Source organism: Pteropus medius, unplaced genomic scaffold (genome assembly GCF_902729225.1).
Source record: "Pteropus medius unplaced genomic scaffold, Ma_sr-lr_union100, whole genome shotgun sequence".
Taxonomy (NCBI): domain Eukaryota; kingdom Metazoa; phylum Chordata; class Mammalia; order Chiroptera; family Pteropodidae; genus Pteropus; species Pteropus medius.
In genome coordinates, this window is record NW_024342467.1 from 18,099,199 (window position 1) to 18,120,790 (window position 21,592).

Here is a 21,592-nt window from a genome sequence, read left to right on the forward strand (position 1 = left end):
GAGTCAGAAAGTAGAAGTCTGGGAGCACAGGAATCTGTTTTAATAAGCACTCTAGTTGATTTTGACACCCCCCAAATTTGAGAATCATTGATGCAGTTTTTTTCATATTGTTTAAGAATACCTTTATCATGAATGGGATTTCGGGAAGACTGAGAAATCCCTGGAAGGAGAAGAGGAGAGGCTGGGACTTGGTAGGAAACACTGAGACATACAGGAGAGGGGAAGGGCCCATGTACTGCATGCTGAGCTAGGGTGCCAAGGATAAGCGTAAAGCGTGCCTGAATTTCTGGGTTTTCAGAAATAAGCCCTGGAGATTGCAATCTGGACCAATTGTTACTGAGGTGCTATTCCAAGGCCAAGACCAGGAGTATTTATTGATGAGTGTTGGAGATAGGTCCATTCTGGGCCTGGATTGGCTGCTCTTTAAAGAGCAGGGTGTGGGGGGCATCCAACTTCCAAGGAAAGAAGCTGGAAATGGGAGTAGAGAGTTCCTGGGACCCTGATTACAGCAACAGATCCTGCTGGATAAGGAGGGACACTTACCTGTGAGCAAGATCTAGCTCTACTGTGGCTCTGCAAAGAACAAGACTTACTCCCCCTGACCTGCAGGCACCACCCTGCCAGGTTGAGCTGCTTCTGCTTTGCCACCACAAAGCTAGAAGAGCCCAGAGGGGCAGCGCGTCACCGACAGGAAGGAGGGATGTATTTTGGGATGTGTGTGGCTGTTTCAGTACAGTAATTTCCCTATATTTTAAATTTTTTTCTGAGTCAGTTATCAGAGAGTCTTAGGATTTGGGCAGTAAGGTCCAATCAAATTCAATACAATGTAGCCACACAAGATTTTTCATGGTTCTAGGAAACCCTCTTCCCTAATTAACAAATCACCTCAGGTGATTATAAAAACACCTTTTGGTACAGTAATGCTTAATGTACTTGACACTAAATTTTATACTGCCAAGTTAAAAAAACAATGCAGATGAATGTGTGTAGCATTTGTGTAAAACAGGTCCTATATTTGCTTGTGATATATAAAACACATCTGGAAGACTTCACAAGAAACTGGTAAGATTGCTAGCCATCGGGGAAGGGAGCTAGGAAGCCATGGGAGAGAGGAAGGAGGAAGCGTTTTCATTACTAAACCTCATGTACTTTTTAAATCTGGAACACATGCAGGCATGATTCAGAAATAAAATACACACATTTAAAAAAGTAATGACCTTTTATTATCCTCAACGACAGAGAAAAGCCAAGGCTGAAGTCTGTGGGCATTCAGTAGCCTCACTATGGAGGGTGACAGCACCTGGAGGAGCGTCCTCAGGGATCCCTTCGTCCGGCCACCCTGACATTTCTAAGGCATCACCAACCACGGTGACCAGCAGGGAGGACGCCACTGAAGAGAGCTTTCCTGCCTGAAATCGGCCATCTCTGGAGCGAGCAATGGAGGACACAACTCACTCTCCTGTGGTCACATCTTCACTGGAAGGTGAGTGAGAAATCACACGCGTGACGCCAGACACCCTTCCTCCTCTCCCGGTCCCCTCCGAGCCCACGATCCTCTGGTGGGCCGCAGAGTCTGACCTGAGACGGGACAGCTGAACGCGTCGAGTGCCTGTCAGTCCGAGTCTGAACTCTCATTCGACTTGGAAGACTTATGCTTTCGTTTTCTCTTCTTTTTCTTCTCTTTCTTCTTTTTCTTGTGCTTTTCCTTTTTCTTTTTTTTCTTGTGTTTCTCCTTACATTCTGAGGAACCGGAGCTGCTTCCATCGTCATCTGAGGTGGAATCCTCCAGTAATTGTTTTAACTGCTGTATCCTAAACATTTAAGATTGGTCAAAGAAGCATCAACCCTAACAACTTAAAAAAATTATTTTTAGATATAATAGTGAAGGTAACAAAAAGGTCACAAATAATCACCTCATTAAACATAGTACTTATTTTTATTTTTGCATAAAAATAAAAATTTTTTTATTTTCCCCATTCCTGTCCATGTTCGTGCCTATTTTACAGGACTGTAACGAGCATAAGGAATTTTGTATTATTTTCATCTTCTGAAATATTTCTGCATGTTTCTGTGGTCCTTACTATTATAACTTCTAACAGGTACATAGTTTCCTAAATCTTTCTCCCACTGTGCAAGTTCATATCAAGCAATCTACCTCCTCAACAATAACTCAATACTACCGATTGGAAAAAAAACCACTTTTTTTCCCTGTCTTTATTCATGTCTAAGAATAATTTTATTTATTTATTTATGCAACCCTTGGTTGACCTCAGATTGCAAGGACCTTGTCAGCTTACAATCCTTTATTTATTTTTTTACGCCTACAGCACCTGGTCTTCCTAGGTGTCTGAGAATAATTTTTAACAATGGCTCCGATCCTTAAAGACGTTGGAGAGGATACACTAGATCACGTGAGAGAGACTCAGTCCCAGAGTAGAACCGGGCAGCACAACCTGGGCTGCCAACATCACCTGTCAGCGGCGTGAGTGGCCCAGTGCAAGAGGCGAACGCAAGCAGAACGGGCTGACCTGCTCATCCCCGCCCCACCTCCCCACCCCCCAGCCTTTTCAGCATTGCTCCTGTCCCCAAGTGTGTCACAGTTAAAGTGCCACATTTATTAAACCACTCTTCTATTCTGGAATGGTTATTTCCAACTTAACATAATTTAAAAGTTGACAAAGGTACTGTTATCAGGACGACCTCACCTGATATCCTTTTCATGTCTTTTATTCTCTCGTATGATGTCGTACATGGGATCTTCATGCACCTTGGGGGTTAAAGAAGGTTAAGTTTTGATTAGGTTTCGCAGACTTTTAAAGTAAAACTAAATCTCTATTTCACTGAAACCAGTTTTTTTCCTCCCCCATTTAGTGGAATTTTATATTCAATATATTCTAATCCTTCCTCACGGAGGCTATAAAAAAGGTTTTCCAATTATACAAATACAGGGTTATAATTTAAATGTCCTTTATAAGGAAATAAACGATGGCAAAATCATTATTATTCAAGGTTAGAAATATGGAGGTAATTCTCTTTGTTCTATGTGGACAGATGATCAAGAGATTATTAAGCAAAACAAGTGAGTTGGAAAATGATATGTAAGAATGATTCATTTATAGGTACACAAAAATGTGTGTGTATATACCCCAAAAGAAGTCTGGAAGTATGGTCATCAAGCTGCTTACTGTAAATTCCCTTTGGGGAGAGAGGCAAGCTAAGACTTGAAAAATCGATTTTGAAAAACCTAACTGTAATGTTTTCATTTTATTAAAATAGGGCAAATGTATTTTTATAATATCTGTATAATTTAAAATTACTTAAATTACCTAAAAATAGGAATACACATAGAGTGAATTTTATGGTATGTGAATTATCTTTAAAACTATGTTTTTGTAAAAATTTTACATACTAAAGAAAAAAAATTAAGTTATAATATCTATGACCTTGCTGCCTGGGGATACCCACTGCTAACATTTTAGTGTAGTTCTTCTACTCATTATTCATAATTTACAAAAAAATTATAATCATATTATATATATAACACTCTGTTCTCTTTTTCACTTATGTTTTTATGAACATCTTCTCATGACATTACACATTCTTTAAAAACATAATTCTTAAAAGCTAATGTTTTCTATGTTACGGTAATTTATGTTGGTATATTGGCCATTGAAGATATTCCTATTTTTCTTTAGTTTTTATTTTTCAACCATATGAATAATTCTGAAAGTCATTCTTATACATTCATAAAAATTTATGTATGTTGATGTTGTTATATCTTTAGGATTAATTCTTAGAATTTAGGTTTCTGAATTAAAAAAATGTGAACATGTTAAGTTTTTGAGATTTATCACCAACTTATTTGTTATAGGAGCTATAAAAATTGATATTCCAGCTAGCGGTGATTTAGCCAGAGTATTTTCTTCAAATTATTAAAATGAAACAATAATTTCAGTGTCTTAAAATCACTGGAGAATGTTTGTGGACTCTAGTTTGATATATGCTGATAATCCTAATATATCTGAAAAGAGCAAGTTAAAATGACTGACACAGCTACTGAACAGTGAATTAAGTTACTGAATGGTGAATTAACACCCATCGGAGGTTACTATGTGAAAATAAAGTGAGGAAATGAAATATCTATTTTGTTGTCATCTTAAGAAGATATATTATTTATATACACTTCTAGTTGATAATAAAAAAATATCTAATCTGTAGACAAAGACTGGGAAATTAGGACCCTGATTTTAGTTTTGAAACATTATTATTTTTTACTTAAGTAAAAGATAACAATGTCTACATTGGCAATAAGTAAAATACATAGTAAGAAAAAAGTAGATAATAATGCTTCAGAAAAAGAATCAGTGTCTGAAGGCATAAGCAAGTAACACTTTCATAAGGAGTTAGTTCTTTGCAATGAACTAACCTGTCACACAAATTCAACATAACAGAGCTGTAGTTAATACCAGATACTTTGGCCAAAAGGTGTCTGGGAATATATTTTTACGTGAACCTCCAGTTCCTTGGTGACGGCCCGATCCACGGACATTCACCATCTTTGGTAAACGTAAATTGACACTCTGGGGTTTTACTTACTACTCTGAACTGCTCTAACTTTTGGTTGCCTTTGATAAAGAAAGGGCATTCTTTATCACCCGTTCGGTGACCATACCGTTTACAACGCCAACCTAAAAACAAAGAAAAAGGGGATATATTTCTGTAAGATAATGTATTTTCACTTAAGATAAAGTATCAGTAGGTCATACTAAAGATATTCTTCATTAGATTCCAATTTTAAAAGCAAATGCAATCAGTGGGGGAACCATGTAGGATCCCAGAAAATAAAGGCAAACTAATTGCTTCCTTAAGCATCCTTTAATCTTGGAGTTTTAGAAATGAACCAAGTACTTACTAAGCAATCCCATGCAAAAAGCAAAGTGTAATTTAATTTTATTTTTTAAACTGTGTTTGATGGGTTGAATTGTCATTCCTATTGCCCCTCCCCCACCCATGTCCTAGCTCCTCGTACTTCAGAATGTGACCTTACTGGGAGACGGGGTCTTTAGAGAACCCTGGAATAGACCTTTCCCTCAGAAGGAATCGATCCTGCCAGCAGATTTCAGACTTTTCTCCTCCAAAACCATGAAACAATAATTTCTCTTGTTTAAGTTACCCAGTTGGTGGTACTGTTATGGTGGCCCCAGCAAACTATAGGGGCATCAGGCAATTCCAACCAAGGACATCAGGAAGCAGGAAGAAGAATTAACGCTAAGATCAGCCAACTGTGCTCCATGCTGGCAGCAACTGAAAACGTGTAGCGACAGTAAAATAATGTTTTTCCTTTTATATTTTTGAGAGCTGGTAGTAGGAAACCAATGGGAAAAATGAGGTTTAGGGATTCTTGATCGCCACTGACATGCCCCTGTCCTCACCTCTCTATTTTGATTTACCTCCACCTGGGGAAGGAATACATCCTTAACGCAAATGCAGACCCCTTAAACAGATGTCTGCCTTTATGACAAAAATGGAAGGATGTTAAATGCCATGGATTGATGTATAGACCATCTGTGATCAAGATGCTCTGTGTAAAGAAAAGGTACTCCTTGCTACTCAAAGTGTGGTCAACAGACCAGGAAGACTAGCATCACTTGGGAGCTTGTTAGAAATACAGAATATGAGGCTCACCCTACGTTTGAGAAGCTCTGCTCTGGATAACACTCAGATCACTGAAATCAATTAAAGTATGAATAGGGGTTATGTGTATATTTTTTCTCATCTGGGGTGAATCCAAGTTTTGTGGAGCCTGAAGCTTATATAACTTAAGGGGAGGAAGGGATCGTTAGGGACAAAAATCTTGCTTTGGTAAGACAGGGCCATATGAAGACATTGCTGGGGCACCGTAGGCCTTTGGAAGGTGCAAGTGAGGGGCCCTAGAGCTTAAGATCCATTAACTTCATGGTAAAACCGGTTCTGGTCCTAAAAGAGCACTTTCAACTTGCAAGTTGATGAAAAGAACTGTAAAATGATAAATGAAACACAACTAAGGACCTTATTAAACAGACAGTGGTTTTTAAAAAAACAAAAAAGATAGTGCAGCAGAATTCTGGGTAAAGATGGCAGATTAAAAACAATCATTTACTTTCATCCCCTTTCTGGCATCCCATAAAAACTATAACAAAAAGAATACTTTTTAAAAGGCATAAACCACAAGGACAGGAAAACTAGGAAAGGAGAAAACATTAAAAAAACACTGGAAGTTATAATTCAAATAAGCGTGTGCTAAATGAATAGCAGATCCCAGAAAACTGAATTCTAAAGTAGGGAGCACTGAGAACCAACTCAGTGTTGATTTGTAGAGCTCCCAAAAGCTGAGGAACTGGCAGCATATTTCTGGAAATGGAGTTGAAGGGGGTACTTTAAATAAGGAGTCTTGGTCAGAAGCCCATGTGGCATCTCTCCCCGATGCTGGCATGAAGGAGGTTCATTCTCTGGAGAAGGCGAGCAGAGTCTCTGGCTGTGGAGCTGTCAGGCACATTGGAAGGCAATGCACACAGGAAGAGCATGTGAATAACTGAATGCTGGATGCTGAGACTTCACAGCCTTGTTCCTTAAATCGGTTCCCAGAACAAGGAATGTGGCCTTCATCTTCGGCAGGAAATGACTTTGCTGTGAAAACCTAACCAGCCTAATTAGGAAGATTACAGATACTGATCTCAGAGTTACTGTTTACAACAAGATAATGCCTGAACCTGGAAAATCAATATATATAATACAAGCGTGATCTTTAGATGTATGAAGATAAATATCAGAATAACCAACCAGAAGAGCTTCAAGTGGGAACGGAGAAAAAGAGACTGGGAACTGCTATTTTAATTATGTGCACGATGAATCTCTACAAACAAGTGTCCTAAAGAGGCAGCAGTGCCCTTTCTTCAAATGCCATCTTACGCTGGCGAAGGGGCTGCTGCTCGGGTGTGTGTGGGAGGTGCCCACAGATCTCTACCTGCTCCACACTCACCCTCTGTGGCCCGTAAGCTCTGCTCGGCTTACGCGGATGAAACCTCAGCACTGATGGAGGGGGACCGACCGAGGTAACACCCAAAGGGACCCGCCCTCCAGGGCACCCCGGTCCCCCATGGCGTTTCTAACGCGGAAGGGCCTTTCTGTCGGCAGAACAGGACTGACGGGTGGACTCCAAAGACAGCTACGTCCTGCGCCAAGACACCCCTGGAGCCGGACGCCCTGGGGTCAGAGCTTTCGCCACCTCTTACTGACACGTGCACGGCGGCTTCCGAATGCGTGAAACAGAGATCGGGCCATGACCATAACAGCGCTGTGGCGAGAACGAGTTAGAGAGAGAAACACGCGTCGTGAGTCGCGGTGTGTGGCGTGCGCGTGTTCAGGAGTGCTACTTGACACTTCGCACTCACACTGCATCACTTTGACTTCCTTCCCCAGTGGCATCCAGAGCCCCTTGGTTGGCGCGTGAGCCAGAAATTCCCTGGCGTGTTCGTTGCCTGGTACATCTGGTATACAGTCTTCTGGCTTGGTCTCATCTTCCTAAACAAGGAAACGGCGTGTCAGCGACATGGCACAAAAGCCCTGGCACCCCACACTCCCCCACCCCGTCTCCACCCCCACTTCGGAACACAGCGCGGCCTGGCTTTCCCATGGGCCAGAGATCCCAAGGCCGTCACCAGTCACCCTCTCAAGGACTAGAAAGACAAACGAGACCTGACAGCAGAAACGGAGAGGAATGTACCAGAAGAACCGGATCGCACAAATGAAGTAGCTGTTCTTACACAGAAGTTACTCGTGAAGCAGAATAAAACTTGTCCTTCATATAGGAATGACCCGCGAGCTCAAAATTCTAATGTAAATTAGATTCTAAGACCCAAAATGGTGTTACTACCTCAAAATCTTTGTGCAATGAGGCAGGATATGAGAATTAGAGCAGACAAGGCTAGCTGGATAATAAAAACGGCGCGTTATGTTAAAATGGGCTTATTAGACCTTGAAGGCCACTGTCAGGTTTTCTTTTTCTAGTCACACGTGCTGTGTCTCTGATACACACTTTCACCACTGAGTAACCACATTTACAGTTAAGGAGCTTTTCTATGTTTTAGCTTCCATGAGTATTAAATGTATATTGGAAAATGTCTTTTTAAAACTTTTTTTAAAATTGAAATTAAGCAAACAGAAAAGATAACTTTTGGCCTTGAACTACTCTAAGTCTCAGTCCCGCAGAGAGAGACCAACACTGGCCGGGGTGCTGGAGGAGGAGCTCCTGCACCCCGGGAGGCTGGACGGAAGGCTGGACGGAGATGAGCTTCAGAGTCTACTGTTCCCTAAGCCGATGACATTCAAGGAACCAGCAGCAGGGGAGTCAGAGAGTCAGCACGGGACAGCAGAGCTTTGAGAAGATGCTGTCAGAAGTGAGAGAGAAGGGGAGGGGTCCTGAGGAGCAGACGTGGGCCTGCGGCGTTTCTTAAGGAACAGACACACAGCTGATTAAATTTCTACAAAGGCACAGGCTGGTGACTAAGCCCGAGTGTCTGATCGGCATCTGCAGGGAAGAAACAGGGTTATCGTAACGAGAGGTGCAAAGCCTTATGCAACCGTTTTCATAACAAGTTACTGAGTCTGAGCTCTGAGTCTGATATGTCTAAGAGAAGAACCCAAAGCAGAAACTTCACACTGACCTTGATAAGCCCAGGAGGAGGTTTTTCATAACTGGAAAGGAGAAAAAAAAACAACCAACCATCATCAATCTCATTAACAGAGGTACAACACATTTTAATGAGCGAAAAGCAGCTGCAGGCTAAAATTAAAAGGATGTTTTTAATAAAAACTTAAAACGGTTAATAAAATATGCCCAGCACTCAAGAGATCACATGGAAATAAACTGATGCTGTACCACATCCTGCTGAGATCTAGAACTTAAATTCACCGCACTAATAACGAGCCCGGTGTTTCAGCACAATGATGGTAGTTTTGGAAGAAGGGAAAGCAAGAGATTGCAGGGAAAATGTAGGGTAAGAAGACCGTGAGTTAATTCTGGTTCCTGTCATAGTTGTCAGGTTGCTTACCCAGGGTAACCCCCGCTTACGCAGCACTGAAGAGGGTAGGTGGCTCCTAAAAATCGTGTAACTTAATGATTTAATGTTTCCTTCATCCTGACCCTCTTCTTATGCACCAGCTTTAATGGCCTTTCCGGACAGAGTAAATATTGGGGGTGCAGGGGTTAGGAAGAATTGACTAAGGGAAAAGTGAAATGCTTTTTCCATCCTCTCAGATGTGAAAGAAAACTTTGGTGATGTGATATTGTCACTTATAATAGGAAATATATATATCTGGTCTTCATTGCTCTTGGTACACAGCTCCTAAAACCCATGTAATTTCCTACAAGAGCCGAAGTGGCACCTTTTGCTATTATAGTTTTGTTCCCAATTCCTGAAATAGCTCCAGAGCTAAGAAGGTGAAAAGTTTCTTTTCTTATTCATAACAAGCACCTTTCAAGGGAACTGAGCTTATGTTAATGAAGTAACTTTTGGAAAGCCCCTCAGGATAGGGGCTGGTTGCCAGGGGAACAAGCCTGTGATTAGAGGATTGGAATTTTCAGTTCCACTTCCAGGGAGAATGAACTAGTCGCCAAAGGCCAGTGATTAATAAATCATGTCCATGTAATGAAGCCTCTGTAAGAAGCCAAAAGATGGGGTTCAGAGAGCTTCAGGGCTGGTGAACTCGTGGAGGTGTGGCATTCCCGGAGGAGGGTCTGGAAGGAAGTCCCAGCCCTTCCCACAAACCTTAACCTTCTGTATCTCTTCCATCTGGCTGCTCCTGAGTTATGTCTTTGTATAATAAAGCAGTAATCTAGCAAGTAACATGTTTTCCTGAGTTCTGTGAGCCGTTATAGTACACTAACCACACTGGAGGCAGAGGTTGGGGGAACCTCTGATTTATAGCTTATCAGTCAAAAACAGTTAACTTGGATTTGGCAATTGGTAGGTAAAGTATGTGTGGGCGGGGACAGTCTTGTGGGACTGAACTCATCTCCAGGTGGAGCGTGTCAGAGTTCAGTTAAATGTGTAGGACATCTACTTGGTATCCTCTGAGAATAGGAAATTGCTTGGTGGTGTTGGAAATCTTCTCACCCCCGATGCCCAGCTGGAGTCCTGTGAAGTGCTGTGAGTGTAGTTTGAGCATAGAGAAGGAAAAGAGGAGTGGTTTTTCCTTTGCAATGGATGAGAGATGCTGTGAGTAGCTACAGCAAAAAACACTCCACTTTGGCTTCCTCTTTGGACCCTTCCCAATAAGGATTTTGATGGAGGCTTCTCCGTGCTTACCCTCACCATCACTAATTCAGAGCTCTTCTGAAGGAACGGGGGACTTACTTATTCCTTAAAGATTACATAGTAGACAGCTTAGTATACACAGAATTCACTTTTTAGGTATGCTATTTCCAAAGCGAATACTTAAAATATTTTCCAGTGGAAAGCTGTGGCATGTCTTTGGTTTAGGCTTCTCTTAGACAGAAAAATGGTAATTTGCATGAGTTGGGAAGGTGATACTTCCTCAGCAGCCATCAATAGAAACATAAATGCTATGCTTTATATGCAAAAGAGTTTGGAAAGGAAGTGGTAGTCTACATATGTAAATATCCATTACCCAACAATACTTTCTTTTTTCCATAGGTGTTGTACAAATAACATATGGCCAACAAGCTAAGATCCAAATTCCTGAGAAAATAAGTAAATGTTTTTCGCCTAGATGGAGGAGTGTGACGGAACTGCATATTTTGAAATCTGTTATTATCAGCAATGGCTTTCCCTAAAAAGTCCACTTTTCAACTGTTCCCACAAATCTATTTTTTCCAAGGGGTAAACAATTAGTTTATAAGCAAAAAAAAAAAAAAGTAGTTAAAAAATATTTCTCAAATACTAAGGTAATAGTTAACTATTAAACATAGATTTGGAAATGGGAATGGGAGTGTTTGTTTACTGCACTGAGACAGCTGAAAAGTGCACTACGTTTGTCGTTAATTCTTAGAAAATGAAAATAAAAGTTGGTGGAGGCCTGTGATTTTGTGCCATCTGTGAAGTCTTACAGTTAGTTATATCATGCAGATTGCAATACACTGCTCTGAGCAGTATAAAGACTAAATTTAGACAAGAGAGGAAAAAATTATCTTCCCAAGAGAGTATGGGGGAAGAAATCTTAATTTTGCTGAGTTCTTAAAAAATACTCCTTGGATTTTCGAGTGCTGGGGTAGGAGTTCTTTTGGAAGAGTCCTTCAGGTAAGCATACTCCATTTCCACTGTTCCTGCAGCTGGCTCCTGTGGGGCTTGAAGGCAGAGAAGAAGCTGTTACATGTACACAGCATCTCCACTCTGTTATGCCTGGCAGCCCAGGAACACGGGCGATAGAACTGGAGCCTGGGATGGAACACAGGGTGGAAGACTCAGATGCCTTCAGGGCCTGGCAGGTGTGGTCAAAGGGTCTGAAAAGTTAAGGTGAGGTGTAAGAAAATGACCAGAAGAATGTGAGAGGACCTAACGAAGGCATACCAGGGAGTGAAAGGATTTGAATTTAATTTGTAAAAACCATGAAGGGGCTTCCCATTTAAAATGGCTGGCTGACCAACTGACTGATCTGCCTTCCTGCCTTTTCTAGACTCTCTTAAAATGACAGTAAAGGGATAAAAAAGTTAAGAAGCTACCAATAAATCCTGGGAGGAGATATTCGCAGAGAACGATTTCAAGACAAGGCTGGGAAGCCAATAGAAGAAAGTAACGGACATCTTCAGGTGGAAGAAGTTACAACCTTTGGAAGACAGAGGTTGGGAGGATGAACTGAATGGCCGGAACCACCAGACCACCACTAGTCTGCTCTACAGCCAGACTGTCTGCCCTCTCCCTTCGAAGAGACTGCAGGTTTAGTCCTCTGTGATACATAACTGGAGAGGCCACAGACGCATGGGAATAGTGGCACAGCTCAGGATGGGGAGGAGGGCGAGGCTGTCTGAACTCCGGAACCAAAGCTCCCTCCTTCTCCATCCCAACTCAAAACACTGGCACCCAGGCCTGAGAATGGAAGGTTCTTCTTTGGACAAACTGAACAGGCCTTACCTATGACATGCGGGAGTCTCCCCGTGAGAAGGGCAGATCACAGTCTGATATCCCTACAGTGAAACTTAAGTCAATAAACCAGCACCTCTGCATTCACTCTCTCTCAGCAGACCCTCAGAATACCTTTATGATGCCACACTGCTATTGAGGGAGACTCAAGGATCCCTACACGTTAGGAAGAACAAACTAAGTGACAGACATCGAAACAAAAGGCAAAGAAGAAACAGGTAATGTTAGAAGAAAACAAAAAACTAATGAGCATCCTCAAAGAGGAGGGAAAATATATTATTGATGAAACAACAGGTGCTACAAAAAAAAAGAATTCTCAGAACGAGGCTGAGCTCTCGAAAGTTAAAAATATGGCAACTGAAACTTGAAAAAGGAACAATAGAGGAAGAGTTGGAAGATAAATCTTATAGAAAGTAGAGTGAAACGACAAAAGACGAAACAGGAGAGAGAAAACAGGAACAATAAAAAAAGAAAAGAAAATTTAAGCACAAATCATGTATGAATATGAAATATCCACTAAGTGTCAAGAAAATTAAAATTTTTTAAAATCCAGTGAGAAAAAGTTCATATTATCATGAAAATGCAAAATACTAGGAATAAAGAAGTCTCTAAAGCTTCCAAAGATAGGGTGAGGTAGAATAAATGACTATAAGAGAGGGAATCAGAGTGGCATCAGATATTTCAGCAACACTGGGATCTAAAAAATGGTGGCACACCACCTTTGAGATTGACTGAAAATAACTTCTAACCTAGAATTCTGTACCTAGCCAAACTACCTATCATGTTTGCGAGAAGAATAAAGACATTTTTCAGACATGGAAGGACTCCACAAATTACCCAGAATGGGAAGTTATAGAATGTGATTGGGCAAAATGAGGTGAAGACAGAAAAAATAAGACATAGGATCCAGGAATGGGATCCAAGACCGGAGAGTGGCAAAGGAAGTCCCAGGATGATTGTTGTATACCAGGTCTAAGAAAGTAGCCAGAGTGTACTGGAGAACAGAAGGAAGATTCTAGGTTAAAAAAAAAAAATTAACTGATAGATTATCTGGTATGTAGGAACATACGGAAAAAGTACTCTCAGTTTTTAAGAAGCCTTTGGAATAAAATTAGCAGTGGGTAATAGGAAATTAAGCAAATGAAAAAAACTGAGGCTCTTATTAACTACTTGAAAAACACCACTTGTACTAGAAAGCAAAGGAAACCATAGAACACCATGTGCCTCAAAACTGAAAAATACATAGTTATAACAACGTTACACTAACTTTAACAAAATTACAATTGGAAAGGTTGAGACAAAGGGAAAGAACTGAAACCTCACCTATGAGGTTAGTAGGTAATATTTATTGTTCCATCAAAAAAAGCAGCATAAACATATAATTTAGAAATAAGTAGTTAAATCCCAGTAGAAAACATTGTTTCCTTATTGAAGCCTTGATTAGAAGGAAGAGAATAGGGACTGTGGGGGTGACTGAAGAGAAGGGATACGAACCACTTCTTTTTTTGAAATTAATCTTTTAGTAGTATTTCATGTTTAAACTATGTGACTCTGGAAATAGAAATATTTATTTAAAAGTAAACAAGCTTCTGAACTAGCTAAACCAAATATGCCAATAGCTGGAAAGTTTTAAATTTCTGAAACTGAAAAATCTCACTGGTCTGGGAATCAGACACCAGGGTTTCTCCTTAGTTTTGCTAGTTTATAGGGTGATGTATCGCTGATCGGTTACTTAACTGCTGAGCCTGCATTTCCACGTCTGCAAAAGGTTATCTCTCTCTGATGACAGAGTGACAAAATAAATGTACAGTATTAAACACTGTCTGGCATCCTACAGTTAAAAATACTGAGCTGGGCTGAGCCCTGCCTGAGCTTATGCTGGGAAAGACTTTTGAACTCGCCTTACAGAGCACAGGGAGAGAGCAGCGGAGTGCCCTGAAGGAGCCAGGACTGTGGATGCCAGCAGAGCAAGGCCTGTGTCTTGCAACCACTGCCCTAGTGAGGTGACATTCAGCTCAAGGGCCACAGTGAAAAGAGCAGGCCAGGCTCCAAGAAAAAACAATGCATTTGTGTCAAATCTCCTAGGTTAATTATGAAGCATTTTAACTATTTGAAGACCTCTCCTTACACGATCTTCTTGGTGTAGGTAATAAAATGTGCCTGAAACAAACGAATTTACAGAGAAGACACAGAAAAACTGACTTCTACAGTTACTTGTAGAATCACAGAATCTTGGAAAATAAATGGAAAGTTATTAATCCAACATCCCACCTGATGGTGAAGTCCCCTTTACAACCTACAATTCTGCCAGTGGTATCTGGACTCTACGTGAAGTCCTGGAGCTAGAGGAGCACAGGCCATGCTCACCAGCAAGGATCTATGTCTCTGGTCCTAATTCTTTTTGTTGAGCTGGACTCGGCCTCTTTGTAGCTTCCACGCTTGAGTCTGGTCAAAATCCTCAGGACCAGAGAGCACGTCTACACTCTTCCACCTGACAGCCACCTATCTATCCACTAGTTAGGGACAAGTCCCTTACCCCACTCTTTATTCTTTCCTTACCACGCTCATGTTATAGGACTCGGTTTTCTCTTCCCTTATTAAGAGCAGAAGAGATTATATCGGGTTCGTAGTGGGCCCTGTGACCTGAAAACCGTAAAAGGACAGGGACCAACGCGCTCAGAGGCACTTCCCGCGTATCCAGCCCCCAAAAGCAGACCAAGCGCGGAGCGGAGCCCCAGCCAAACTCCGGCACGCGGACCGCAGCCCTGCGCCCCGCCCGGGCAGCGTCCCCAGCCCGCGCGCGCCCGGGGAGCCTCGGGGGCGGGGCCTGCGCCCCTCCCGGCCCGGGCGGCTCCGGGGCGCGCGGGGCACCCACCTCCCCTCCCGCCTGGGGACGGCTGCAGGGCGAGAGCGCGCGCCGCCCGCGATCGGGAGCCGGCGGCCGGGCCCACCGGCCCACTCGCGGGGCTCCGAGGGCCCCGCGCGGCGCGCCCGCACGACCCTGCCCCGCGGGAGCCCGGGGTCGGCGGGGACTCACAAGGACTCCAGGTGCTTGAGCTGCTGCAGCTGCTGCGCGTCTTGCCGCCGCCGCTTCTGCTCCCGGCGCCGCTGCAGCTCCTGCTCCGGCGGCTCCCGCGCCCGTCGCGCGGCCCCGGTCCCCGCGTCGTCGCGCCCGGACCGGGACGACATCGCGGCCCGCGCGGCTGGGGCGGCCCCGCGGCGCGGCTGAGGCGGCGGCGAAGACGGCACTTCCTCCGCGCCGCGCCCGCCCGGCCCCGCAGCGCCCCCTCCGGCCGCCGCCCCGCGGCCCGCCGGCAGAGCCCGGGGTCCCCGCCGAGGCCGCGCGTCCCCGTTCCCGACTGGCCGGCCGGGCCGCCTCCCCGCGGAGCGGCCTCTCGTCCCCGCTGCGAGCAACGGCCCGGGTCGCCAGGCCGGCCGTTGCCGGAGGTCGGAGCGCGCCCCCTGGCGGCGGCCGGGGGCTGAGGATGCCGGCGGTGGGAGCCTGCGAGCCCTTCCCGCCGCCGGGGACCTCTCCCGGCCGGACGCCTCCCCTCGCGGTCTCCAGCCCTGGGGCCAGGGAACCTGTGCAAGTCATCTCCGTGTCCCCTAGTGGCCAGACAGGCGGGAGCCGCTCCGTGTGTTAGAGGATTCCTCCAGGTCTGAAGAAAGGAAGGCTCCCCATAGGAATTCTCCAGTTTTCTAGAGCATGCGATCCCTGATTAAAACAGTGTGTATTGTCTTTAGACAAGGTTTGGGTGCTGGAAGTGAAAAGCTAACATACAAGGAGCGCTTTTTATGGGCTGGTTATTGAGCTAAGCCTTTAATAAGAGTTGATTTCATCTTTAAAAACTTATATGTATTACCTTAAGTTTATAGATAAGGAGAAGGAGCCCAAAGAGTTAAATGACATGCCCAAGGAGGCAGAGCTAGTAAGTCATGGAGCCAGAATGCAAAAGTGTTAGGTCCTTAACTAGGTTTTGTTCTCAAAACTGTATCTGATATGTGATTCTTGTGTGTATCTAATATGTACGAGTTTAAAAAAAATAATACGGGTTTGTGAATTCTGCTCTGGGCAGGGGGGTGGGGGGGTGGGGAGGGTTTGAGGAATCTCTGTAGTTAGCTGGCGGCTCTGTTGGGGTGGGTTGGTTTAGGATGGCTTCACTCATGTGTTTGGTGGGGCAATGTGGACGACCTGACGACATCTCTCTCAGCCGTCCGGCTTCTACAGCTCATTCACATGGAAGTGGCTAGCTGTAGTGCTTCCAAAAGCAGCAGAAAGGAAGACGGAATGCACAAGCACTTTTCAAGGCTTTGCTTGAATGGTGTTTACATCTTATTGTCCAAAGCAAGTCATAGGACAAATGTAAATTGGAAGGTGGAACGGCAAAGTGACATTGCAAAGAAATGTGGAAACGAAAATAGGAAAAAATTACAGTCATTTTTATAAATTCATTAAGAGGAATTCTGGCACTAGCTGTTGAAAATAAAGTTTTCATGCTATAAATGATAAATTATCTTAGGTTTTCCAGCAAATAGTATCTACAGTATCCTACACTATGAAGGAAATAGATTGGCTATCACAAACTTTCAGAAGTTCCTCTTGTCACAGGATTTAAAAAAAAATTAAGCGTTTACATTTTTTAGAAGGTTGAAGTATATGAGTTAATCTGATAATTTCCACTTATTTTCATAGTTTTTTATTCCATTATTTTTCTCCTATTATTTTCCAAACTTATTCTAATTATACAGGTAAGACATGGCCATTGAATAAATATTGGAAAACATTGAAAATGTAAAGAAACAATTTAATCAATCTTAAGTCCTCTTAATACCCACTTTTAATATTTTTAATGAAAATTCCTTCCAGTATTCTTTCCATGTTTTTTTTTTTTACAAACATATCAAGTATTTTTTTAGACTTTATCACTGATTTTATGACCTTTTTTTCAAGTCGAAACATTTCAATCATTTGAATTTTAATGGGATGGGAGGGTATTTTATTATAATTTGTGCTTAAACTGTTATTTGCAATCCGAGTAATTTGAATTTTTATATCTAATGTTATGACAGGGTAATAATATCAAAGTATTAATAATGGTATTTAATTTCATGAAATTCTTTTATCTAAGAAATGTAATAATTTAAAATGATATTTTCTAGTGGTAATGTGAATTGGTGATGAAAAACAGGAACTTTAAAGCCTAAGTTAAAATCTAGTGAAATAAGCAAGAAGGAAAGTTTCAATGTGGTGGCTGACAGTGTTATGCCTACATTGAATTTGAAAGCAAAGATGTATGGACCCTAAGGAAGACACCTACCAAGAAGAGCTCCTGGTTGCTAACCAGGCTAAAATTAAAAAAAAGATAAAACAGCCTAAGAGCTGTTTCCAAAACTATGCCAAGTTTCGAAAAGAAACCGGTACAATATCGCCCGCTTGCACTGAATTCATGCCCCCTGAGCGAGTCTTTGTAAAGGAGTTCCTAGAATCCTATTTCACCCAATAGGACTGAGACTTTGTCCGTCCAATTCAAGCTGCCATCTGTATCCCCGACCAATCAGAACAGATCCATTCTGACCAATCAGGGCAGTACATTTGGACCAATCGAATTGTGAGGATTTGGAATCCTCATTTGCATGAGGCTGGACCAATCAGGGCTCTGGGGCAGAGACTCCTTTCTGTATAAGTCAGCCGCTGGATTAGAGCACCGCTCTTTTGATTTGGGGGATTGTGTTTCTTGTGCTGGAACTGAAACGATGTCAATGGAATAGTTTGGGTTCACCTTGTGCGAAACAGAGCTGTTAAGTTGCTACAGTCACATTGTCCCAGGTTGCCTCTTTGCTATAGCCATGCTGCCTCGTTATTGGGCTTAACACCTTTGAGCTGTGCCATAGCTGTGCTGTTTTCACAGCAGTGTTGTATCAAAATTGAGCTTTCTCTAGTAAATTTGCTCGTTCACGGAACTAAATCGGGGCTGGCATTGAATTGGCATTAACGACCACCTGGTGAAAAATGAAAAAAAAATTGAAAATTGGCATTATGATGTTTAGTTGTAAAGTTGAACATTTGAGTGCTTGTATGCAAGGAAATCCACTCCAAGGCATATACTAAAGACAATATTTACACTTGTGATCAGGAAACATATACTAGTAACTACAGCAGCACTTTTTCCATTAGGAAAAAATAAAACGCCTGGAACTGTTCAACTGCCCCCACCATTTCCGTGATCTTGGTCCGCAGCTTGGAAGTCCTCTTCAAGGTGAGTTTCAGGCACTGCCCTATAACTCCCATCCATTAGGTCTGGTAAAACACAAAACCACTCCTCAAGGCTTCGGCCTCACTTGCTGAAAAGCCCAGACGCCCCACCCCCTCTGCGCAAAACCCACCCCCGCGGGAAGTCCCACCCGGGAGCGCCGAGGGGCGAGGTCGGGAGGAGTAAGAGGGCGGAGGCGTGGCGCGTGGCGCGTGGCGCGTGGCGCGTTTTCCTGAGTCCTGTTGCAGGAACTGTCCAAGGCCTTGAAAGGGGATATTTTTTAACTTTCTGCTAATGAGCGCCAGGCTGTGGTTCATTCCAGCCCCGCCCAGTAGAAATCTAGGTGGGTAACGCCCACCTCGGAAAGTCCTCCGACTTCCGTCCTCCTCAGCGGCTCTGGACCACAACCCCCAGAAGGCCTCGGGGCTCAGCCATCTGACTTGCGCAGTACAGTTGGTTGTAAAGTGCTATGACAACAGGGCGAAGATGGCTTGGAGTTAGGCAGGAGTCGGGAGGTGGCCCTTCCACCGTTGCTGTCCTTTTTCTGCTACATCCCCATCACTGCCTTCTTTATCGTTTTCTTCTCTTTGGGAGCAGCAGGATTCGCCGTTGTTCTCGCCTGCTTGGTCTCTTCCAAGGGATTGATGCCGTTTCCCTTGCTTGTCTACGGGAGTGACAGAGAAGGGATGCAGAGGAGCTCCTTGTGGGGGTCGGTCCAACTCTGTGCAGCTGGTGGTGCTACCTGGTGAGGTGCTTTCTTTGCCCAGGACGTGCAACAAGTTGGAGCAGGGGAACGAGAGGGAGTAGCGAAGTTGCGTTGGTGTTTTCTGTATTCTCCGTTCTCGCTCTCGGCCGTTCCAGCCCTGGGACCCTGGCAGACAAGGGAAATCTGCGGAAAGAGACTTCGAAGAGAGGTGGGACAGGACCACCTGATTCAGCATCAGGTAAGAAAGTACGGTATTAAACATCGGGCGCATGAATTCCCTGAGTTTTATTTTGTGGGCTAGATCATCTGATGCCATGTAGCGTGATAGATTTCTTAGGATGTTTGCATTCAAAGCAAAACACAGCACAGCGGCGAGTACAATGTGTGTGAGATCCTGTGATCATTTTCGAGAAAGGGTGATAAGAATTTTTAAAGATTCTACTCAGGAATGTCACCTGGCGTGCAAGCATCCTCCTGTGACCAACAGGTCTTGTGGTTCTCAACCTATGACTGAAGTAGGATGCATATACTAATACCTCCTAATTCCTTCTTGCAAGAGGATTATTGCTTCCCCTTCTCTTTTCACATTGCAGACCTCAGCAGTTTAGATGAACTGAGCTGATTTTATCAGCATTTCCCTTCCCCAGGCAAATAAATACTGCTGTTAATTTAAATTTCCTTGAGAAGTTCATAGGGTGGTTTTTTCCCCCCCTTTATAATCTCACTTAGAAAATGAAACCACGTCTCACACATGCATAGTGTGAAGATGCTGGAGGAAAGCTATGGGTCTTAACTAAAGTCTGCCAGCATTCAGAGAGAGGAGAGAGAGACAGATTGTCTAATTTATGAGAAATATATAAAGAGAATAACTGGTAGATGATTTTTATTTTGTGAATAGAATGAACCATTATTTAGCAGAAAAAAAAAAGAAACTTTTGAAAATTTTGCAAATAACTTGAGTTATTTATGAGAGTTTAAGGAATTTTTCACTTTGTGTAATTATACGTAATCGTTGTTCTTAAAATACCACTGCATTTGTGTTTATGGTACAATTTATTGATGGAAACATTCACTGAGGGGGAAAAAATCCAATATCAGTCGTATATTGATGTCGTAGTAATTTTTAGAGTTTTACTTTTTTGGATATATGTAGCAAGTCTTATTCCTCAGAATAAAGACTCAAATTTTTCTCAAATTATTGAAACATAAAACGTCTCTGCTGATTAACAACAGTTCAGTGAAAGATTACTATCAGTGTTTTGAATGTCTCATTTAAACTTCGGTCCAGAGGGTCAGATGGGCATTTGTAATTTGTTCTTGCTCAGAACACACACCACCATTGCTATTGTTACTTTTAGGTTATTACTGACGTTTATCTGACATTTGTTGACTGCTTCCTATGGGTTGGGTATTGGGCTAAGCAGTTAACATGTTTTAGGTCATTTTATCCTTCCCCCCAGAACAATTGGGAGACTACAGGGTGAGGGACTTGTCTAAGATCACACAGCTGCAGTGCGGGATCAGAAAGGGAATCCTGGTCTGTGTGAGTTCTGTGCTCTTTTGCCTTTTGTGTCTTTTATTGCAGATTACAACACTGAGCCGTTCTCATGTTATTTTCAAAAGCTTTTGTCATCTTTCTTGAACTGGAAGACCTGATTCCTATTTCGTGAAATTTGAGGCAGCCCTAGCATGACTGGAGGGAAGCGTAGTTCCAGACATGAATGACAGCCTTCTAAACCACGTGTTCCTTCCCCAGGATTTTTGGGGTTCTCATTACCAGAGTCATTTTTCTAGCCATCCTTTCATAGAGCAGGACTAGGCCAACTGGGTGTTAAAACATATATTAATAAAAACTAAATCTGAGTAAACTGATGTGGAAGATAACATGTATATAAATAAGAATTAACAAAAAAGTGTCAAGTGATAAGTATGGCAGAGAATTTCTGGAGCTTAGGGGATAGAGAGATTATTATAATAAAATAGAAGATAAAGCGTAAGAAGTCAATCTTTTGTGGCTATTTATAGGTATGCACCTGTTAAAACCTCAAAATTGTTTTCTAGTCATCCTTTAAAATTTTAATTAAATGTATAAAATACTTTCTTGCAGTTCGAACTTGCAGGGGTTAGAATTATCATTAATGGAGTTACAGATTTTTAGTCTTTGTGGGGTGGCGGCACTTGTTTAGGATTCTGGAGTAGACAGCCTGGCTTTGGGTGTTAGTAGTGACCACTTGGGCAGGTTTCTTAACCTCTCTATATTCATGGATTTCTGAATAATAGTACCTACGATTTACTTTGTAGTTCTGTTACGAAGATTAAAATAGAACTTACAAAGCACTTAGGACACTGCCTGGGACTTACTAAACAATTAGTAAATTTTAGCTATTATTTTCCTTTTCAGTGAAGGGAGATGGTAGCCATTGAAAACCTGATTTTTAGTTTTTGTTTTTTGTCCACTTAAAGACAAAAATCACTGAAGAGCTGGAAATCAACACTGA

The 21,592-nt window shown here is 42.7% G+C and overlaps 2 protein-coding genes across 18 annotated transcripts in view; one reads left to right on the forward strand and one right to left on the reverse strand.

Annotated features, from left to right (window-relative positions):
- Positions 1–1,200: 1,200 nt before the first annotated feature.
- Positions 1,201–15,383, reverse strand: LOC120602431 (retinitis pigmentosa 9 protein-like). The gene is made up of 6 exons (XM_039862720.1): positions 15,175–15,383; positions 8,703–8,733; positions 7,431–7,560; positions 4,597–4,688; positions 2,706–2,767; positions 1,201–1,811 (listed from the first exon to the last, which is right to left on the reverse strand). The coding sequence occupies exons 1-6, from the start codon at positions 15,324–15,326 to the stop codon at positions 1,613–1,615; spliced, it is 666 nt and encodes a 221-aa protein (XP_039718654.1). The 5' UTR covers positions 15,327–15,383; the 3' UTR covers positions 1,201–1,612.
- Positions 15,097–21,592, forward strand: part of BBS9 (Bardet-Biedl syndrome 9) — a 348,483-nt gene continuing 341,987 nt past the window's right edge. For 10 of the 17 annotated variants that reach the window (XR_005652755.1, XR_005652751.1, XR_005652752.1 and 7 more), the window contains exons 1-2: positions 18,313–18,394; positions 19,156–19,332. The gene's annotated coding sequence lies outside the window, so the exon portion shown is untranslated. Of the gene's footprint in view, positions 15,186–18,312; positions 18,395–18,641; positions 19,333–21,592 lie in introns of those variants that run through there. The other 7 variants (XM_039862698.1, XM_039862703.1, XM_039862699.1 and 4 more) reach the window with 5 other exon arrangements.

Excerpts from the sequence above, each read along its gene's own strand:
- LOC120602431 (XM_039862720.1), bottom strand. The coding sequence starts at position 15,326 with ATGTCGTCCCGGTCCGGGCGCGACGACGCGGGGACCGGGGCCGCGCGA. Across the intron at positions 7,561-8,702 it reads CTCCTCCTGGGCTTATCAAG|GAAGATGAGACCAAGCCAGA; the intron begins GTCAGTGTGAAG and ends TTCCTTGTTTAG. Across the intron at positions 4,689-7,430 it reads GGAAGTCAAAGTGATGCAGT|GTTGGCGTTGTAAACGGTAT; the intron begins GTGAGTGCGAAG and ends CTTTGTTTTTAG.